General features: G+C 46.7%; 1 protein-coding gene across 5 annotated transcripts; it reads left to right on the forward strand.

Moving 5' to 3' along the window:
* Window positions 1-1,030: 1,030 nt before the first annotated feature.
* SERPING1 (serpin family G member 1) lies at window positions 1,031-16,971 on the forward strand. 5 transcript variants are annotated; one of them, XM_027860271.1, is made up of 8 exons: window positions 1,031-1,110; window positions 1,719-1,808; window positions 3,251-3,809; window positions 7,764-7,898; window positions 9,164-9,367; window positions 10,306-10,451; window positions 12,635-12,854; window positions 16,468-16,971. In XM_027860271.1, exons 2-8 carry the CDS (start codon window positions 1,746-1,748, stop codon window positions 16,719-16,721), a joined length of 1,581 nt encoding a protein of 526 aa, XP_027716072.1. In that variant the 5' UTR covers window positions 1,031-1,110; window positions 1,719-1,745; the 3' UTR covers window positions 16,722-16,971. The 5 variants fall into 5 exon arrangements, with proteins under 5 accessions (XP_027716072.1, XP_027716068.1, XP_027716069.1 ...); XM_027860267.1 differs by having other exon boundaries at window positions 1,038-1,136; XM_027860268.1 differs by having other exon boundaries at window positions 1,038-1,136; window positions 1,722-1,808.
* Window positions 16,972-19,434: the final 2,463 nt, after the last annotated feature.

Below are 19,434 nucleotides of genomic sequence, written 5' to 3' on the forward strand. Positions count from 1 at the left end.
GTTTGCTGTTCTTTCCCAAGTCGGCCTTCCTGTTCTGAACCAGCATCCTTCAATTAACAACAGTGATGAAAAAAGCCACCATTTTCCCTAAGGTCTTTGGTTTTAGCCCCAAACATGGTAATCGTCAGCAATGATTTCTCTGTTCCTCCTGATGGCATCATTTGTCCCCACCAGAATCACTAGGAATGAGTGAGTAGAGCTCACCAAGTGTGACAAGTCTTGAAGGTGCTTAATCAATACTGGCTGATTAAAAGCTATCAGCACAACCTCTGGCAGGCCCTGCCAATCTGTTGGGGACCTTGATCCCTAATAGGCCATATAGGCCATTTCTCAAATGGCAGTGAATATCGAGATACCCAAAGACCAGATGAAAAGCAGAGGGGCCACCAGAGCAGATGTCTTTCCAGAGGCATGGATCAGCTCCCTGGAGCTCAACTGGCCCCTTGGCTCATTCACTGACATTGAGCCACACTCTGTGGGTGATCTTAGGGAACCAATCATTTTGTTTGCATCTCCTCTGGTAGACAGAGAGCCGTTTAATTAACTGGTTTACCACAAGGAAGGTTCTGTGCCTCAGTTTCCCTTTGCAGTAAGGAGAGGAAATCACAGAATTAAGAGAGAAAGGGTCAAGAGATTGTTTGGTCCAACTATCTCGTTTTCCACATTTGGAAACTGAAGGCCAGAGAGGTTAAACAACTTCACCCGGCTAGTAGGAAGCAAGGTTAGGATTTGAACTCGGAATTCTCAGTTTCAAACCCAGTGTCCTTTCCACTAACCGAATTCCTGGTGAAGAAAAACCAACTTCCTGCAAAAGGTGGGAATGGTGATTTTTCCATGTGGTATGTCTGAACTTGTGCAACCCAAAGGGGTCCTAGCTGCATCCCTGCTTCAGCCAGCAGGTTACAAACTGGGGCTTCTCACAGAGTCCTCCTTCAGACCGGCCTGATTTACAGGAAATCACAGCAGAATCAATCATCCTTAATTTTTAACAGGCCAGGCCAGTGTCCAGGGCCAGCCCATGGCTAGGGCTGGTCCTCTCCACCCCGTCTGGGTTGGACTCTGGGGTCACTCTTCTCTGAAGCTGCTCACTGATCAGGAGCTGGGGAGCAGGTTTGGCACTGGGCAAGGTGGGAAAGGTAACCTGTTCTGGTTTTAAGGAGAGGATGGCCTCCTGTCTCTTAATTCTCACGCCAGAGGCCCCAGCCCAACCTATCTCATCCCCACTATTGTCCCTAGGGTCTTTTCTTTGGAACTTTTCTCCACTGCTCTCCTCTTCCCCTGTGCCCCTCAGGCCCCTCAGCTCTCCCCCCACCCCCACCTCCACTCCACCCCCCTAATCCGGGGCCCCATCTCCTGCTGCCCTGTTTCTGTTTTCTGCTAGAGCTTGGACCCCTTCCGCTGAACAGATGGACAGAGACCCAGGCCTGGGCGGAGAGGAGGAGGGGAGGTGCAGGGTTGGGGTGGGGTGAGGTGGGGGTAGGGGAGAGGGAAGGCCAGCTGTGCTGGGAAATGGAAGAGATTACAGGAAAACAAAACCGAGGGGAGGGGCCCAAGAGGGGAAGGCCCGGCAAGAGAGGATCTGGAACGAAAGAATGAGGAGAAAGGAGGGCTGAGGCTGCCCGGGGCCCCACCCCCAATCCCCAGTGCCCCAGGACTGGAGCCCGCCCCTTTGGTCTCAGCAGGCTGGGGACTGACCCAGGACCCCGGCATTGGTTCAGCAGGTCAAGGCGGACAGCGACGCCCAGATGGCAGCCCGGCTGACCCCGCTGCTGACCCTTCTGCTGCTCTTTCTAGTGGCCCGGGCTGATGTAAGTGCCCCCACCCCAACACACACTCCTCTGGGGGCGGGCGGGGGGAGGGGGAGGGAGGGAGGCGGGGTAGGGAAGAAGGGCCCGTCATTAACTCTTTGTGTGCTGCGACGAAGAGAAGAGAGCTACGGTGGCGTAGTCCAAAACGCGCCCGATTTATAAGGCATCCTAGACTGTTCGAAGTGGAAAGAATCTTAGGGATCATATAATTTAACCCTCTCGTTTCACAGGGGAAGAAAATGAAGACCTGAGAGGGGAAGAGACTTGTCCAAGGTCACATAGCTCGTTAGCGGTAGAGCCAAGAGTCGGACCATCGCTTTGGCCAGCAAACTTGATACTCTTTCCACTCCACCCCACCCCTGCAAGCTACGTTCCTTTGAAGTCACTGGGTTCAAGCCTGGCTCTGCCACGACCAGCTGTGTGACCCTGGACAAGTCCCTTGTAGTGCTGGGGTGGGACAAAGCAAAAAAACGAAAACAAACAAAACCCTAGCTCCTGTCGTCAGGGAGCTCAAGAAACATTTAAAATATGGACCAGGACATGTGGTTTCAGACCTTTCCTGATGCAAATCTACTTGCCCCTTAAGGTGGGTGGGTGGCTGACCTACTGGCCAACTGTGTATGTGTAGGTGGGGGTGAAAGGTGAAAGGGGGATGGGGTTGAAATAGGACCACAGATCAGAGATATGTCCCTGCATCGTAAAGACCCGGAAGAAAGTTTAACTTGCAAGGGGACAAAACATTTCTTTGAATTTGGTTTCTGGGTTTTTGAGCCCCCTTCCATCTCACTCTCACAGGATAGCATGGGAAAGCCTTTCATTTTTAGGTCCCACCTCTTGTAGGGTCAGGTCACCTACCTGAAGTAGGACCCAGTTCTCCCTTCAGGCCTCCACAGCCTGAGAGAGTAGCCTTAGTATAGAACCTATCCTGGTCTATCACTCCTCACTGGAAGTTTTGAAAAGGCAAATTGGGACTTACAGAGGAAGGGGATCATAGAACCACCTAGTCTAACCCCTTCCCCCAAGGCCCAGAGAGGTTAGTGACTTGGCTTCGGTCACACAGGTGGCAGGGCTGGGACTTGAATTCATGTCATCTGATTCCACAGCCAGTGGTTTTTACGCCACCATAGGCTGTTGGATGGTAGGTCTAAATTCCTGACAATGAGAGTCATCTCAAAGTGGGATGGGTTGCCTCTGAAGAAAGCAGGTTGTCCCTCATTTGAAGTCTTCAAACAAAGGCTACTTGACCACTTTTGAGGTGTTTTGTGTCTTATGAAGTTTCCTGTTTAGATATGAATTGGGTTAGATGATCTCTGAGGTCCTTTCCTGATCTGAGGCTGATTATATGAGCCCTTTCATGGCTTTAGATGTTATTCTTAAGTGACCTGATCTCCAGGACTGTGGCCTTAAGACTCAACTTCTCCCTTTCTTCTGGGCATTTGAAGGTGGATCATGGTAGCAGAGAGGAGGTGCAGACAAGTGAGGATGGTACATCATTGACCCAGCCAAGTGGAAAGGATGAATCAGAGGCTGATCCGGATAACTCCAACGGCCACATCACATCCCAGAAAGTGGAACAAAATGAAGCAACTGAAGAGGAGATTGTAGAAGTCCACATAAGACCAAAAGAGAAGTCATTTGAGGATCCTTCTACAGCACCTCCTTCAGAACCCGTCACCGAACATCCCACAAAGCTTTCCACCAACTTCTCAACTCACCCACCAACAGAATCCACCACCCAACCAACCACTCCATCCCCTACAGAGCTCCCCACCCAACCAACTTCCCAGCCAACCACTCAGGCCCCTCCTGAGCCTACCTGCCTGGTTCCTGACACTTCCTGCTCTGAGATCAAGACTCAAGAAGCAGAGATGATGTTGGGAGAAGCCCTGACAGATTTCTCCCTGAAGCTTTATCATGCCTTCTCATCAGTGAAGAAAATAGACTCCAATATGGTCTTTTCCCCATTCAGCATTGCAAGCCTTCTGACCAACATCCTATTAGGTAAGGGCCCACCTGGACACTCCCCACCATAGCTGCCTCTGATATCCTCATGGCTGCCCCAATCACAACCACACTGTATGGGATTACACCTACTACTGCCATAACAGTATGGCTCCAAGAGGAAGTCTTCGAAACAGTGGTGATTGCATCAGGTACTGGGCTATTCCTGCTCATCCCTGTGCACCACCTGTGTGGGAAGTTCTTTGCTAGGGTGTCTCAAGGGATACCAAGATGCCCGAGGGGTTGTTTTTGCCCTTAAGAAGCCCACCGTCTAGTAGAGAAGAAAAGCCATGTACACAACATAACTATAGCATGCAGCAGTTTGTGGTGAGTACCCTGCAAGTGGGACAAACAAAGTATTATAGAGGATCAGAGGAATGAACAGCTGGTGAGGTCAGCTTCTTGGAAAGTGGAGTAATATTGCTAGATCTGGAAGGAAGAATAGAATTTAAATAAGGACAAATGTGGGGTGGGGAGAGAAGGACATTCAGAGAAGTATAAGAGTACATGAAGAGGGAAAGAGTGCTGGATCTGAGTTCAAATCCTAGCTTTGCTACTTATAAGCAGTGGGCAAATCACTTCATGCCTCAATTTCCTCATCTTTAAAATGGAGATGATAATAATACTTAAACTATCTCCTTCACAGAAAGGTGAGTTGCTAACCCTAAAGGTGAGGATTACTCCAGCCCACCAGATATGGTATTTCGTCAATGTGATGAATCACTCAAGTGATGTAGATAGCAACCCATCTATGCCTGCCCATCCTGTGCCACCCTCATCCATGTCCTCCCACCAGTTTGGCACAGGAGATTGAACCAGCATGCTGAAGTCTTTGCTCCAGTTCTTTCTGGTTATCCTAGGAAACAACTGTTGCTATGATATTCCAGGCTTGGGGGAAAGCTAATTATTTTATACTCACCACTGTATCTAAGAGGGCACCACAACTCACCTGGCAGCAGCTTACCCAAATTGCAGGCCTGGAGCCTAGAAGGACAGAGCTTCTAGAACAGGGATCTGTAATATTTTGTGTGTCCTGGACCAGGGATGGGGACCCAGGGCCTCGAGGCCACACTCTCAGTACTCAAGGGTGACCCTTTGACTGAAGTTTGGATTTAGGGGCCACACTTGAGGACCTAGAGGGCCACATGTGGCCTCGAGGCCACAGGTTCCCCACGCCTGGTGGACAGTGTAGTAAAGCCTGCTACTCCTAAATTAGTGTTTCATTCATTCATTTATTGATTCCCTACCATTAGGCTGGATGACCACTTTTCCTTGCTGAGAATGTCGTTGATGGCCTTTTTCTCAATGTGTGGCTTAGATGACATGCTTCTAAGGTCCGTTCCAAATCAGATTCTGTGATTCAGGGAAAAATGAGCCAAAGAGGGCAAAGAGTAGAGATCAAGAGAACAGTTAGGAGCCTGTTTCAACAGCCTCAGTTCAAGGTGACAAGTAGGCTGAGCTCAATGGATAGAGCAGAGAGGAGGGATGTTCTTGAAATTCAAGGCCATGTAAAAACTAAATACATTATATATACAAACACAAACACTCACCCATATATGATGTGTGTGCATACATATATACATATATATGTTTACCATGCTGAGGATTTCATGGGTGCAGGGAGGTCTTGGTGAGGAATTCCCTTTACCAATGCAGGTTGGCTCTTGATTCACCACATATTGCCTTAGAGAGTCACCTTAGTCAATGAGAAGTTAGGTATCTTGCCCAGGGTCACTCAAACAGTACATGTCCAGAGATAGGATCTGAACTCAGATCTTCTTGACCCAGAAACCAGCTTTTGTCCACGCCGCACTGCCCATCAATGAGATTAAGATGAAAAATTAGATCCATTGGATCTTTTTTATGAAAAAGAGAGAAAGCTGAAGAGGGCTTCAACTTGGGTTTTGACTGTGTGAGCAGAGAGGAAGAGATGAATTGTGAGAAAGGACGAATCAAAAGGGAAACCTAGACCCCAAAAGGAAGAGATTCTTCCACAAGCAGCAGATGCCATGTCTCCTTTTTCTCCTCCCCTTCCTTCCTTCCCCAGGACCAAGTAGCTAGAAAGCAATTCAATTCAGCAATCTTTTAAAAAAACTTCTCATGAGAGATCATCACCTTAATATTCCAATCCCTTCTCCTTCTCCACCCAGAAAGTCATTCCTTATTAAAAAAAAAAAAAAAGAATTAAAAAAAAGTGAGGGGGAGTGATTCATCAAAACAAACCAACACATAGACCAAGCCTGACATTCCACACCCATAGCTCCCCACCTCATATCTCTTCTTCAAGGCCAGGCTTGGTAACTATAGATATACAGTATTTGTGTTAAATACCCACTCTTTGTAAGATATTATCCTGTGCTTAATGCTGGGGTTACCAAGGTAAGCTACTACAGGGAACCTGACTTTAAGGAGTTTACAAGCTAATGAAGGGAAAAACCATGGGCAGAAAAAACAAAGTCCAGAAATTTGAGAATGAGGTGGAGGTGAGTCTCAGCGAAAGTTTAATGGAGTAGGTGGTATCTGAATTGGGCTTTAAAGAAAAGGAAAGACTTTAATAGATAAAGAGGTGAAGAGGTAGGAGTCCATTCTAGTCTGGGGAGATGGCTGGTGTGAGCAAAGCCATGTAGACAGAGCACAGGATGAGGATGAAGCATGGAGAATAGTTCAGTGTATACTTCAGAGAAAAGCTGGGGAATTGCATCCCCTGCTTCTTAGCAAAGAGGACATGGATTCTAGGGGTGGAGTGACACATATTTGCACACATGGCTTGTTCTTTTGTTCTACTTTACTGTCTTCTTTTGTCGTTGTTGTTACAAAGGTGATTCCTGCTGGGTCTGAGAAAACCATCCAGTTTGGCTGGAATTTTGATTTCATGAAAGGGAGTAATATGAGATAGATCAACAGCTTTATTACTATATCGACTATATGCCAGCCACTGTCCTAGGTACTGACAATAAAAAAAAATGGAAAGCAGTCTCTGACCTCAAGAAGCTTACACTTTAGCTGAGGAAGCAACTTGTTCATATCAAGGCCTATACAAAATAGAAGGTGATTTTTGAAGGAAAGGCACCAGCAGCTGGGGACCTTAGGAAAGGCTTCTCATAAGAAAATAGAACTTGATTTAAGGCTTGAAGGGAGCATTAGAGGTTATAGCTAGCTCATAGATAGCCTCAAATGACAGGATCAAATATTTCTGTTTTATTTGTTAGGCAATGGGGAGGCTTCTGAGTAGAGGAGTAAAATAACCCTAGCAGTACTTAAGTGAAAAGGGTTATCTGGGCAAAGGAAAGAGGCTGGAGGTAGGGATATCATCTGGGAAATGGTAGTCTAAACAAGAAAACATGAGGATATGTATGAGCTAGGGTGGATGCAAGGGGAAGTAAAGGAGAAGGGTTGGATACAGGAGATATTGCCAAGACAGGAATGAGCCTTCTCAGCAGTCAACTAGATGCAAGGATTGAGGGAGAAAAAAAGAGTCAAAGGTGATTCCAAGATTGCAACTCCAGGTAACTGGAAAGATGGGCAGTACCCTCGACAGGATTGGAGGAGTTAGAAGGAGAGGCCAGTGCAAGAAAGAAGATGGTGAGCTTAGCTCTAGACAAGCTGAGTTTGAAATCTCAGCAGAGCATCCACCGGGAAACCTTCCACTGCTAGTTGGAAGTGTGTTATTGGAGCATAGGGTGAGATGGAGGGTGAAAATATGGATTGGGGAACTCATCTGCTCAGGGGTTAGGGCTGAAGCTATGAGAGTGGAGGCGTTCACCAAGTGGGAGAGTAAAAGGAAGAAGTCCTAGGACAGAGCCTTGTTGGGAAGGGAGAAGCCTCAACTTCTGACCTTTTCCAGGGCCTCTCAAGAAGCCTCCATAGCATGAAAATAGACCCTCTTTTGTGGCCTGTCCCAGCCTTGACTCCAATCTCAACTACTAACTCTCAACTCTGTTTCATCTACCCCAGGGGCTGGAAATACCACCAAGGGAAATCTGGAAGACATTCTATCCTACCCCAGGGACTCTGACTGTGTCCACCAGGCCCTGAAGAATCTATCATCCAGTGGTTTCATCTCAGCTTCTCAGATCTTCCACAGTCCTGGTGAGAAGCCATCAGCAAGGGTAGAGGAGTCAGCTGCTCCCCATTGCTGAAGAGAGCTCTAAGGGTTCTCAACTGTACTTGGCAACTGCCTGTCATTGGTCCTGAAATCCCAGAAGTGGAAAAGATGGGGAGCTGTAGATATGATAAGAATTGCTAAACCAGAGTACAGGACTTTTGTAGAACTGTGTATGACATTGAATGAATGAATGAATGAATGAATGAATGAATGAATGAAAAAGCATTTATTGTCTCCTATGTTCTAAACATTGTGTCAAGGGCTGGTAATGGAAATACACAAGAGAGCTGCCCTTAAGGACCATACATTATAATGGTAGAAGATAACACATAATGGGGAGTGGTAGCTAGGAAAAGATACGTTGGCCTGGGAAATCACAAGGATATGAGTAGAGCCACGGAGCAATCAAGTGACATACATACTCTTTCTAGAAGCATTGGTAGTGTTCATTTGACTACCATTCTCACGGTAAGAGGAGGAAGGGGCAGGAGCCAGACACAGACCATAGCATAGCAGGAAGATAGATGGGAGGAAGCATGATTGGGTGCTACCTAGATAGAGTAGGCTCTCATCAATCGTGGCCCCGGGAAGGGAGATCCAGAGCTGAGTGGCTTAGGTCCTCTAGGGCATAGTCTCTAGAGGTCCAGTTTAGAGGGTACAGAAGCATCAGCACAGCAAGGCGGGAAGATTGCCAAGGTGTTGTGGCATACATTAGGAAGACTGGGTGTGAGCCCAAGGGAGTGGGACAGGCAGGGAGGAGGAGGGTGTATTGGGCTGAACACTAGACTGGAAGTTAGGAGACCTTGTGATCCAAACCCGAAGCTTTGGTGAAACATGAAGTTAATACCCAGACTGGGAGGGTGGGGGCATGGGGGACAGGAAAAGAAAGGATTAAAGGTTGGATTGAGGTGGAGACAGACCTCCATTCAGATCCTGCCCATGCAGGATTCTTGTCTCTGGGCCCCAGTTCCCTCATCTGTAAGAAAAGGATAACATGTTGCTGTCATTACTGATGTTATCCCAGCTCTGCTCCTAACTGATTGACTCTGGCAAACCCCTTGGGCCTCAGTGTCCTCAATGCTGAAATAAAAGAGTTAGACTAAGATCCCTTAGCAGCTTCCATGATTCTCTGGAGTAGGAAGAGGAAGACTGGCCCACGCATGTGTTCAGCTAAAGGCTGCCCTGGCAAAGGGCTGAGAAGGTTTCCTCTTCTCCTCTCACCGTGGCCTGCCCATTGTCATTCTCCCAGACTTGATTCTAAAGAAGAACTTTGTGAATGCCTCCCAGACCCTGTACGGCCGCCAGCCCACGGTTCTGAGCAATGACAGCGAGGCGAACTTGGCCTTGATCAATTCGTGGGTGGCCAACCAGACCAAGAACAAGATCGTCAGCCTTCTGAAGAGCCTACCGTCAGAGACCAAGCTTGTCCTAGTCAATACTATCTACCTGAAGGGTAAGGGATCAAATGTGACGACTTGTGTGAAACTCATGATCAGTTTCAAAGCATGATTTAAGCACCGGCTTCTGCCGCGGCCTGCCATAAGAGGCCATATGATACACTGGGTTAGTTACTGGGCTTAGAGTCAGGAAGGCCTGGGTTCAAATACCTCCTCTGACTCTTTCTAGTTGTGTGACCTTGTGCAAGTCACTTCATTTCCACATTGCTTATCCCTAGTTACAAATGGGTGGAAATCTGGATATGTGGGAAAGTTCCCACACCAAGAGTTCTCCATGCTGATGAAATTCCAGAACCTTTGGGTCTTTTTATAACTTTGTGTTGCTGGCTCTCTGGAAGTTTGGAATGAGCTGGGACCCCAGGGACAACCCCTTCCCGTCCTAGACCTTCTCCACAGGTTCGTCTTCCCCTCAAGGTTTTCCACACTTTGTCTTAGAGCTAACCCTCTAGAAAGCCTGACAGATGCCTCTCCTCCCAGAGGCAGCTGGGGATGGGGCAAACAGCGTGAGATTTGGGATGACTTGGTCTCAACAGGCCCCACTCTTTTGTTTGTGAGCTGTGAAACTATGAGCAACTTATTTATCTCTGAGCCTTACTTTTCCCATACTTTTCCCATGTTCAAACTTCCATAGAGCTGTGAACTCAGTGATGTGAGTATTACTTCCAGTTATCTATCAACTGGATACCTATTTAAACCAATCATTTAATTAATTTATTCAATTCATTTAACTAATAATTGAATAGGCCAATTATTTAGTTTGACTTTTAAAAGTTGCTTAATAATTTTAAGTAAATACTCCATTTACTATTAATTTAATAAATATTTGCACTTTTGTGGTCATGAAGAGGATGCAGGCCTTTACTAAGCTTTTCTCCGGCACAAGGCTCATGTCTTCCTGCCTCTGTCTTCCCACTCTCTTTTTTCTTTCCTTTAGCCAAATGGAAGATTACATTTGACCCCAAAAAAACTTCCCAGGAGACCTTTTACCCCAAATCCTCCAAGGTGAAGGTGAAGGTGCCCATGATGAAGAGTGAGAAGTATCCGGTGACCCATTTCACAGACCCCAATTTGAAAGCCAAGGTGAGGAAGAAGAGTCTTGCCACCAGCCATCTCAACCCTACACTCACCTCCTGGGGCCCTTTTCTAGTTCCTGTTTTCATAGACATGGAGGGATCTTTCTGCTCCAACCACTCTCCCTGTAGGACTACAGAATCTCATTCATTCTCTGTGTTCCCTCCTTCTCCTCTTCTTTCTACTCTGCTTTTTATAACTTTCTTCTCTCCAGTAGTTGCCTGAGGAAGGCAGGGATCCCTGGGTTCCTTCACCCCTCCAGCAGCAACTGAGTTCACATGAGTCCCATTGAGACTCAGTATCCCTTTCTGGCCAAACTACAAGGGAACCCAGAAGGCTGAGAAAACTGTGTGGTGCATGTATATGTGTGCGGACACACATGCGCATATTCATGTGTGGTGCATGTATATATGTGTGGGATACATATGCATATGCATGTGTGGTACATACATGTGTGTGCACACATGTACGTGTACATGTGTGGTGCCCTCGATTCCTCAGCAGAATGAGACTAGCAAGGACAGTTCACACTTCCAAAGTAACTCTTTCTTTATGAAATACAAGGATGATTATCCCCATTTTGCAGATGAGGAAAACTGAAGCCACTTGCCCACAGACACACAGCGAGTATCAGAACCTCCAAAAGGATTGGGAGGGACAAAGTGAATGTGTCCCTGACCCAGATCCAGAGGAAGTGAGGTGAGACATACCTCAAAGCCTGGAGAGTTCTATTTAATTTCTTCCTGTGTGCCCAGCACTGTCCTAAGTGCTATTCAGGCTACAAAGAAAGCATGAGACACAATCCTAGCCCCTTGAGGAGCTTACTGTCTTCTTGGGGAAGTCCGAGGTTCACACATGGATAGAGAGCAAGGAGATTTTATAGGCCAGCTGAACAAGTCCTGTAGATGATGAAAACCCAGAGCTGGAAGGGACCCCCAAAGCCATCTCATCCAAATCCTTCATTCAAAAGACGAGGAAACTGAGGCCCAGGAAGTAAAGAGGCTTGCCTAGGGAAGTCCAAGAGTTCAGATTCAAAACCAGGTTTTCTGACTCCTAAGCCCAGAATGTTTCACTTCTATTACACTTCTTCACTACAACTGCTTGAAATAGACAGCGAAAGGGCTATCACCCCCATTTTGCCTCAGAGAGTTGCTCATGGTCATGCAGATAGTCGGGGTTGGAGCTTAGAACAAATCTAGGTTTTCTGATGCCAAGGCCAATGTTTTTCCACTCCCCACCACCACCACTGCCCACAAGTGGGGAAACATTTGAGGTGTGATTAAGGGCTGGGGCAGGAAGTAGTAGGCTGTAAATGCAGGAGAGAGGCTCAGTGGAGAGAGAAAGAGCAGTGCGAAGGGGAGGTGGGAGTTAGTCATAGAAGGTGACTTGTGGAGGAAGGGACATCATAGTTGGGTTCTGCAGGATGCCTAGGAACGAGGCCCGAAAGTGAGCCTTGGCAAATGGCTGTTCCTCCTGGGGAGTGAAAGAAGTTGCTGCTTGGTGTCCTGGCTTGTCCACCAGCTTCAAAAGATATCCAGCATCTCAAGGTTTTCTCCACCTCCAGGTGGGGTCTTTCATACAAATATTTTAAGGTTTACAAAGCTCTTTTCTCACTACAGCCCAGTAAAGTAGGTGGATGTGATCCCCATTTTACAGATGAGGAAATTAAGGCTCAGTGGCATAAAGTGGCCTGCCTAGGGTCAAACAGCTAATTAATGCCAGGACCAGAATTCAAACCCAGACCTTCCTATATCCAGACTCCTAGTGCTGTACTACACTAATTCTTGTGACCAACAAATATTTGCCTGAGCCCCCCATGTGAACATGCCACAGCTCACACAGCAGGGCCCCTTGTTCTCCTCCAGAATTCCTCAGAAGCACTAAAGTTAAAGTTTTCCATCACCTGAGGAGCTTCTACCCATTTGGAATCAAAGGACCTGAGTTTGAATCCTCCCTCTGACATTTGTGTGACCTTTGGGAAATCAAATTCCTGAGCCTCAGTTTCCATATGTGAAAAATGGGGAAATCATACTCCGAGATGGCCTCGGAGACCCCTCCCGGGCCTGGCTTTCTCATCCTAGGGCCCCGTAGCTCACAAGGCAAGCGGGAGCCTTCCCTAGGGCTCAGCAGGGACAGCTCCCAGATCTAGCCAGCGCCAGGAAGGCTGAGGGGCCACCTCTCTTGGTCCTCAGGTGGGTCGTCTGCAGCTCTCCAATGACTTGAGCCTGGTGATCCTGCTGCCTCAGCACTTGGGCATTCAGCTTGCTGAGGTGGAACACGGCCTCAGCAGTCCAGTCTTCAGCGCCATCTTGGAGAAGCTAGGGAAGAGCAAGATTCAGTCGACCCTGCTGACTATGCCTCGACTGAAGGTGAACACCAGCCAGGACCTGCTCGAGATCCTGGAGAAGTTGGGTAAGCTCCATGACCCTCTTGTTTTTCCTCAGAGTAAAGCAGGAACGGGGATGACGAGGGAATAAGAACAAGGTCCTTCCAGACAGGCCTTGGGGCTCTCCTAAATGCTTTGACCCCCACCATCTCATTTGACCCTCACAACAATCCCCCAGATGGACCACATGGCAGAGTGGAGAGAGCACTGGACTTGGAGTCAGGCAGACCTGGATTCAAATGCCGCCTCAGACACTAAGTGCATGCCCCTGGGCAAGTAACTTCCTGGTGCCCAGGTTTTCTCATCTGTAAAATGGGAGTGTGAAGGACTTAGGACTTAGGAATCTGAAGCTCAGAATTCAGTGACACATTCAAGATCACATAGCATGTAAGTACCTGAGCCAAGACTAGAAGTTATGACTCTTAGATCCCAGTTCCAGGGTTCTTTCCATTTCACTGTGCTGAACACACTGGGAGGAATATATTGCTATAGTCCCTTCCAGACTCTGTCCCTAGGGCCTTTCAGGACTGGGTCCAGTCCCATGGAAGAGTATAGCCTTGCCTGGGGCGGAATGGAAAGGATGTCTGAGGATCCCTTTTCATGCTGGTAATCTATGGAATCAATCAGTCAATCAACAAGCGCTTATTAAAAGTCTATGATGAGGGGCAGCTAAGTGGCACAGTGGATAGAGCAGCTGGCCCTGGAATCAGGAGGATCTGAGTTCAAACCCAGCCTCAGACACTTACTAGCTGTGTGACCCTGAACAAGTCACTTAATCCTGATTACCTTAAAAAAAAAAAAAAAGGCTATTATGAGCCAGACATTGTATTAGACACTGAGGTCACAAAGCCTATACTCCAATGCACGAAGGAATAAGATGCACTGCCTAGACAGCAGATTGTGGGAAGGAAGAGTCATTTATAATGAAATTGAAAACTACTAGGCTCCAGGTAGGTTATAAAGGCTTCAAAAGCCAAGCAGAGGAGTCTGTATTTTATCCTAGAAACAACAGGGAGCCACCATTGTTCATTGAGTAAGAGAGCTAACATAGTCAGATCCATACTTAGGGAAAATCACTTTGGCAGATGGATTGAAGAAAGGATAGGCATGAGGTAGAGAGACCAATGAGAAGGTCATACCAATGATCCATCGAAGAAGTGATGAGGGGCTGTGTGATCAGTGAAAACTGGACTAATATGAAAGATTGTGGACGTAGAAATGGCAATATTTGGCAGCTGATTGGAAGGGTGAGAGAAAGAGAGAAAGGGGGGAGACAGAGAGAGAGAGGGGAGACAGAGAGAGAGAGAGAGAGAGAGAGAGAGAGAGAGAGAGAGAGAGAGTACTAAGGTTGCAAACCTGGAAGATGGGAGGATATGGGAGACCTTAGCGGAAATAGACAATTTTGGAAGAGGGGTGGGTTTGGGGAAAATATGCAATGAGTTGAGTTTTAAACTTACTGGGTTTGAGATATCTATAAGCCATTCAGTTTGAAATGTCCACTGGGCAATTGGAAATGCATGAGTGGAGCCCAAAAAAGATACTGGAGCAGGACATAGAGAATCATGTGCATGGAAATGAAAATGAAACCCATGGGAGTTGACAAAGTGATCAGGAGAGATGTAGAGGGAGAAGACAGTAAGTCTTACAACAGTATTGAGGTACCCCCACACTTAAGGCACTTGGTATGCATGAGCCAACAAAATAGCCTGAAAAAGAAAAGACAAACAGGAGTCCTGGGGGGGGAGAAGTGTCACCAAAACCAGGGGGAAAGGGGCAACTAGGTGGCAAAGTGGATAGAACACCAGCCCTGGAGTCAGGAGGACCTGAGTTCAAATTTGGCCTCAGACACAAAACACTCACTAGCTGTGTGACCCTGGGCTAGTCACTTAACCCCATGGTCTTGCAAAAATAACCAAAACAAAACAAAATAAAACTCAGAGTGCCAACAGTGGAACCCTTTTTTGCAAAGGGTTAAGAAGTGAGTGAGGGGAGAGGCAAGGAATACAGACGTCTGTTTTTCCAGGAGTTTGGTAAGAAAGGAGGAGGAGATAGGAGGGTATAGCAAAGACTTTTTTCTGGGTAAAGGAGATGGGAATGTTTGTAGACTAATGACAGGAGCCACAGTGAAGGAGTAAGTGAGGCACAGGAAGCTGGAACTGCGGTGTATTGGAAGAGGAGAACACAACATATACCACAGACAGACATTTATTAAATGCCAACTGTGTACAGACCCCTCCCATTCCAGATGTGGTGAGGGAGACACAAAATTTAGATAAAGGCTTTGTCCTCAAGTACTTTATAGTCTAGGAGTCATGACACATGTAGAGTTGACTAGAAAACATCATATTTCTTAAGCATAATAGAGTTATCAATCAATCATGAGCATTTATTAAGCACTTACTATATGCCAGACATTGTATGTGCTAGGCACTGGGGATACAAATAAAAGAATGAAACAATTTCTACATTTTTTTTCTTTTTGACTTTTAAGTTGGGGGGTGGAAGGAAGGAAATGAGCATTTAAGTACCAGACACTCTCTGCCAGGCTGTACTAAGTACTTTTACAAACATTATCTTGTTTGAGGTGGGTGGGACAGAGAGAAAAAGAAATATGTGCTTGTTAATTGAAAAATTCCATAAAGTAAGCAAGAGGGAAAGAAAACTAATTCCTGCTCTCAAGGATATAGTCTAAAATCTAACAAAGTGCTAGGTGAGATCCAGTGAGAGGCTTCACAGTGGAAGTAGCTGGATTTGAGATGGACTTTAAGGGTTAGGAGGATTTCAATAGAGGAGAAGAAGCAATCACTTAAAACCTCTTTGGAAGGTTCTCAAGGAATTAGCATTTGTGATCTAACTTCAAATCAATTCAAGTCAACAAACATTGATTAACCACCTACTGGGTAAAGGCGCTAGTGATAAAAAGACAAAAAAATGGGTCAATCCTTAAATGAGTGTACATTTTCCTGTGGGGTATGACATTCACAGAGTAGTATAATACGAGGTAGTGTGTGATGGGGGCTATGGAGAGGCTTAGACCAAATGTTCCACGGACACTCCAGGAAGGAGAGAACACTTCTAGCTATGGCCATTGAGGAAGGCTGCATGGAGATGGTAGCACCTGGGTTGGTCTTTAAAGGAAGAGAAGGGGGCAGCTAGTTGGAGCGATGGATAGAGCATTGGCCCTGGAGTCAGGAGGACTTGAGTTCAAATCCGGTCTCAGATCAGACACTTGACACTTACTAGTCGTGTGACCCTGGGCAAGTCACTTAACCCCAATTGCCTAAAAAAATAAAAAAAGAAAGAGAAGCAGATCAAGCTGATCAAGGAGTGCCTTCGAGGCAGAGGGATTGAGCCGCCTCTTTGGGAATATCAAATGGAAGGAGGTGGAATATCAAGTTCTGGAAATAGGTAGCAGTCCAATTAGACTGGTATGTAAATGAGACTGGAGAGGGAGGTTGGAGGCAGACTTCATGAGCTCATTTCCTGGGGTTGGGAGGTGAGAATGCAGGAATGACTTCATTCTTCAGGGCTGAGAGCACAAGGCAAGGCCTGTCCCCCATCTGTGGGTAGGGATGCCCCCTGGGTCTCCCACCAGTCACACTGACGCTGACTTTCTCTCCCTTGGAATCTTCGGCCCAGAATTTTTTGACTTCTCCTATGATCTCAACCTGTGCGGGCTGACTGATGACCCGGAGGTCCAAGTGTCTGCTGCCCGTCACCAGACCATGCTAGAGCTGAATGAAGCAGGGGTGGAGGCGTCAGCAGCCTCCACCATCTCCCTAGCCCGAACCATGTCCATCTTCGAGGTGAAGCAACCCTTCATCTTCCTGCTGTGGCACCAGAAGTACAAGTTCCCTGTCTTCATGGGGCGTGTGTATGACCCCCACTCCTGAGTTTTGGGGGAACCACTGGGCAGGACCAGCCCCTGACACCCCACCCTTTGCTTGCACTTTCCCAGGCTGCAGAACGCCCTAGGCCAGCTCAGCCCACCTTTTCCCCTTTCCGGTCCTCAAGCAGCCAACTTTGAGGCCTGGCTATCATATAGTAACTCCTCTATACCTCACCAACTTCTTTACCCTTCCTTCCTACCTTTGAGGGCCCATGTAAGCCCAGCTTTTACTAATAAAATTGTCAGGGCAGATACTTTTTGGACTCTTATTTATCCCTAGCAGGATTGGTATATGGAACTGCAGGCATCATTGATTTCATCAGGAACTACTGATTATACTTCTAGAGCTGGAAGGTACCTTAGAGATTCTCTCATCCAGAGGGCCTTAACCTGGGATCTAAGAATCTCCCAGCGGTCTGTGGATAGACTTCAACAGGCTTATGAACTTGGATAGGAAAAAAAATTACATTTTTATTTTCATTGAACTCTAGCGAAAATGGAGCATTTCCATCAAATATGTGTGTATGTGTGTGTGTGTGTATAATTCTGAAAAGAGATCTATTGATCAGACCAGTCTGTCAAATACAGCCCTTGATAGAAAACACCAGTTGAGAACCCTGAGCTAATCAAACCCTTGGTTTTACAGATGAGGAAACCGTAGGGTTTAGTGATTTTTTTCAAAATCATATGAGCATTAAGAAGCAGAGCCAGAATTCAAATCCAGGTCCTCTGGCTCCAAGTCTAGGACTTTTTCTGCTCAATTATTCTTCCTCTTAGGGTAGCTAACACTTATGGAATATTTTAAGGTTTGCAAAGCACTTCGCAATTTGATCTTCATGACAACCCCGTGTGGTAAGTGCTATTATTGTTCTCCATTTTACAGATGAGGAAACTGAGGGACATAGGACTAGGTCTCTTGCCCAGGAACACACATCTAATACATATCTGAGGCAGGATTTGATCTCTGGTCTTCCTGACCCTAAATCCCATGCTCTACCCACTGTGCCATACAGCTGCCTTGTGTAGTCCTTTAAGGTTTGCAAAGTCTTGGTTGAGAATCACAATAAACTCATGAGTTTGGTGCTATTATCTCTATATTACAGATGAGGAAACTGAAGCTGAAACAGGTTAAGCAACTTGCCTATAAATGTATGGGTAAGAGTTTGAACTTGGGCCTTCCTGACTCTAAATCCAGGGCCCTATCCATCAGTAGTCTGACTAATAAGGTTCTTAGGCTGATTCCTGAGACATGTGATCCCAAGCAGCAGGCTGACTAATACACTCACTTATCTCTTTCCTTCTGGGAACTCTATTTTCTCCTGTCTAATGTCCCAGGTACTGCCCTTGTCCCCCATCTGATTTCCCCCTTGCTCTGTTCTCCTCTACTCTCTTATTTCTCAAGGTCTCCAGGTCTCTAATCTCCTACTATCTATCCCTCTTATCTCCAATGTTTGCCTTTCTCTTATCTCTTAGTACAACATTTCTTTCTCTCTTAGCTCCTACTATCACTTTCTCATAGCTATAGTTCTCCAGGTACCTCTCCTCCCAACCCTTATTCTCCCTTGCTCATATTCAGGGACACACACTCCTGCTGGTTAGTGTGGCCAACGAAAACCCTTCCGGTACTCTCGGGATCATTTGAGCAAGGACTTTGATTGGTAGATGAGAAAACTGAGGCTTAGGGAGAGGATGTGACTTGTCCAAAGTCACACAGGTTGTACACGACCAAGCTGTGATTGAAATCCAGATCATCTGACTTCAGATGCAAACTCCTTCCACGGTAGGATGTTACTGGCTGTAGAACATAGAATGTCAGTAATGGAAGGAACTGTTAACACACAGAGCACAGAATACTAGAGGGAGGGGAGGGAAAGAAAGAGAATAAACATTTATTAAGCACCTACTAAGTGCCAGGCACAATGCTAAGTACTTTGCAAATATCATCTCATTATCTCCCCATTTTACAATGGAGAAAACTGAATCAGACAGAGGTTTTGCCCAGAGTCACATAGCTAGGAAGTGTGGAGGATTTGAACTCAGGTCTTCCTGACTCCAGGCCCAGAGATCTATCCACTGTGCCATCTAGCTGCCTTAGCACATACAGTATGAAACACCAGAGTCAGCCCAGGCCAGAAAGAAGAAGTCACTTGCCTATCGATCTTCCTACTTGCTCAATCCATAAGATGCCACACCTGGGCCCTGAGAGATGACTACTCAACAAGAAGGTTGTATGGCCACCAACCAGTATAGGGAATGGTTGATTCCAGTTTCTCCAACATCCTGCCCCCAACCAAGGTGATCCACTAAGTTGATGGCCTCTGAGGGTTCAAAAAAGATCGCTGTTTTCACTACAGCCTCCTCATCCTCCTGTTAGAACTGGTTTTTCTAAGTCCTTCCATAGTGGTAGCATCACGTTGGTGCAGAAGAGCTGGGAATTCAACCCAGAGTCCTGCTTTCTGTCACCTTGGGTGACATTGCCTCTATAAAGAAGTAATTCAGAGGGGCAGCTAGGTGGTGCAGTGGATAGAGCACCAGCCCTGGAGTCAGGAGGACTTGAGTTCAAATTTGACCTCAGACACTTGACACTTACTAGCTGTGTGACCCTGGGCAAGTCCCTTAACCCCATTGCCTAGCCTCCCCCCCCCCAAAAAAGTAAGACAGAGCATATGAGCTCCAAACTGAGTATGAGAGTGCAAAGGAATCTCCAGCCGCTGAGA

This window comes from Vombatus ursinus, unplaced genomic scaffold, assembly GCF_900497805.2.
Source record: "Vombatus ursinus unplaced genomic scaffold, bare-nosed wombat genome assembly UNPS02014177.1, whole genome shotgun sequence".
Taxonomy (NCBI): Eukaryota; Metazoa; Chordata; class Mammalia; order Diprotodontia; family Vombatidae; genus Vombatus; species Vombatus ursinus.

Coding starts and splice junctions, on each gene's coding strand:
- SERPING1 (XM_027860271.1), top strand. CDS start 1,746: ATGGCAGCCCGGCTGACCCCGCTGCTGACCCTTCTGCTGCTCTTTCTA. Junction 1,809..3,250: donor TTCTAGTGGCCCGGGCTGAT/GTAAGTGCCCCC, acceptor GGGCATTTGAAG/GTGGATCATGGTAGCAGAGA. Junction 3,810..7,763: donor TCTGACCAACATCCTATTAG/GTAAGGGCCCAC, acceptor CATCTACCCCAG/GGGCTGGAAATACCACCAAG.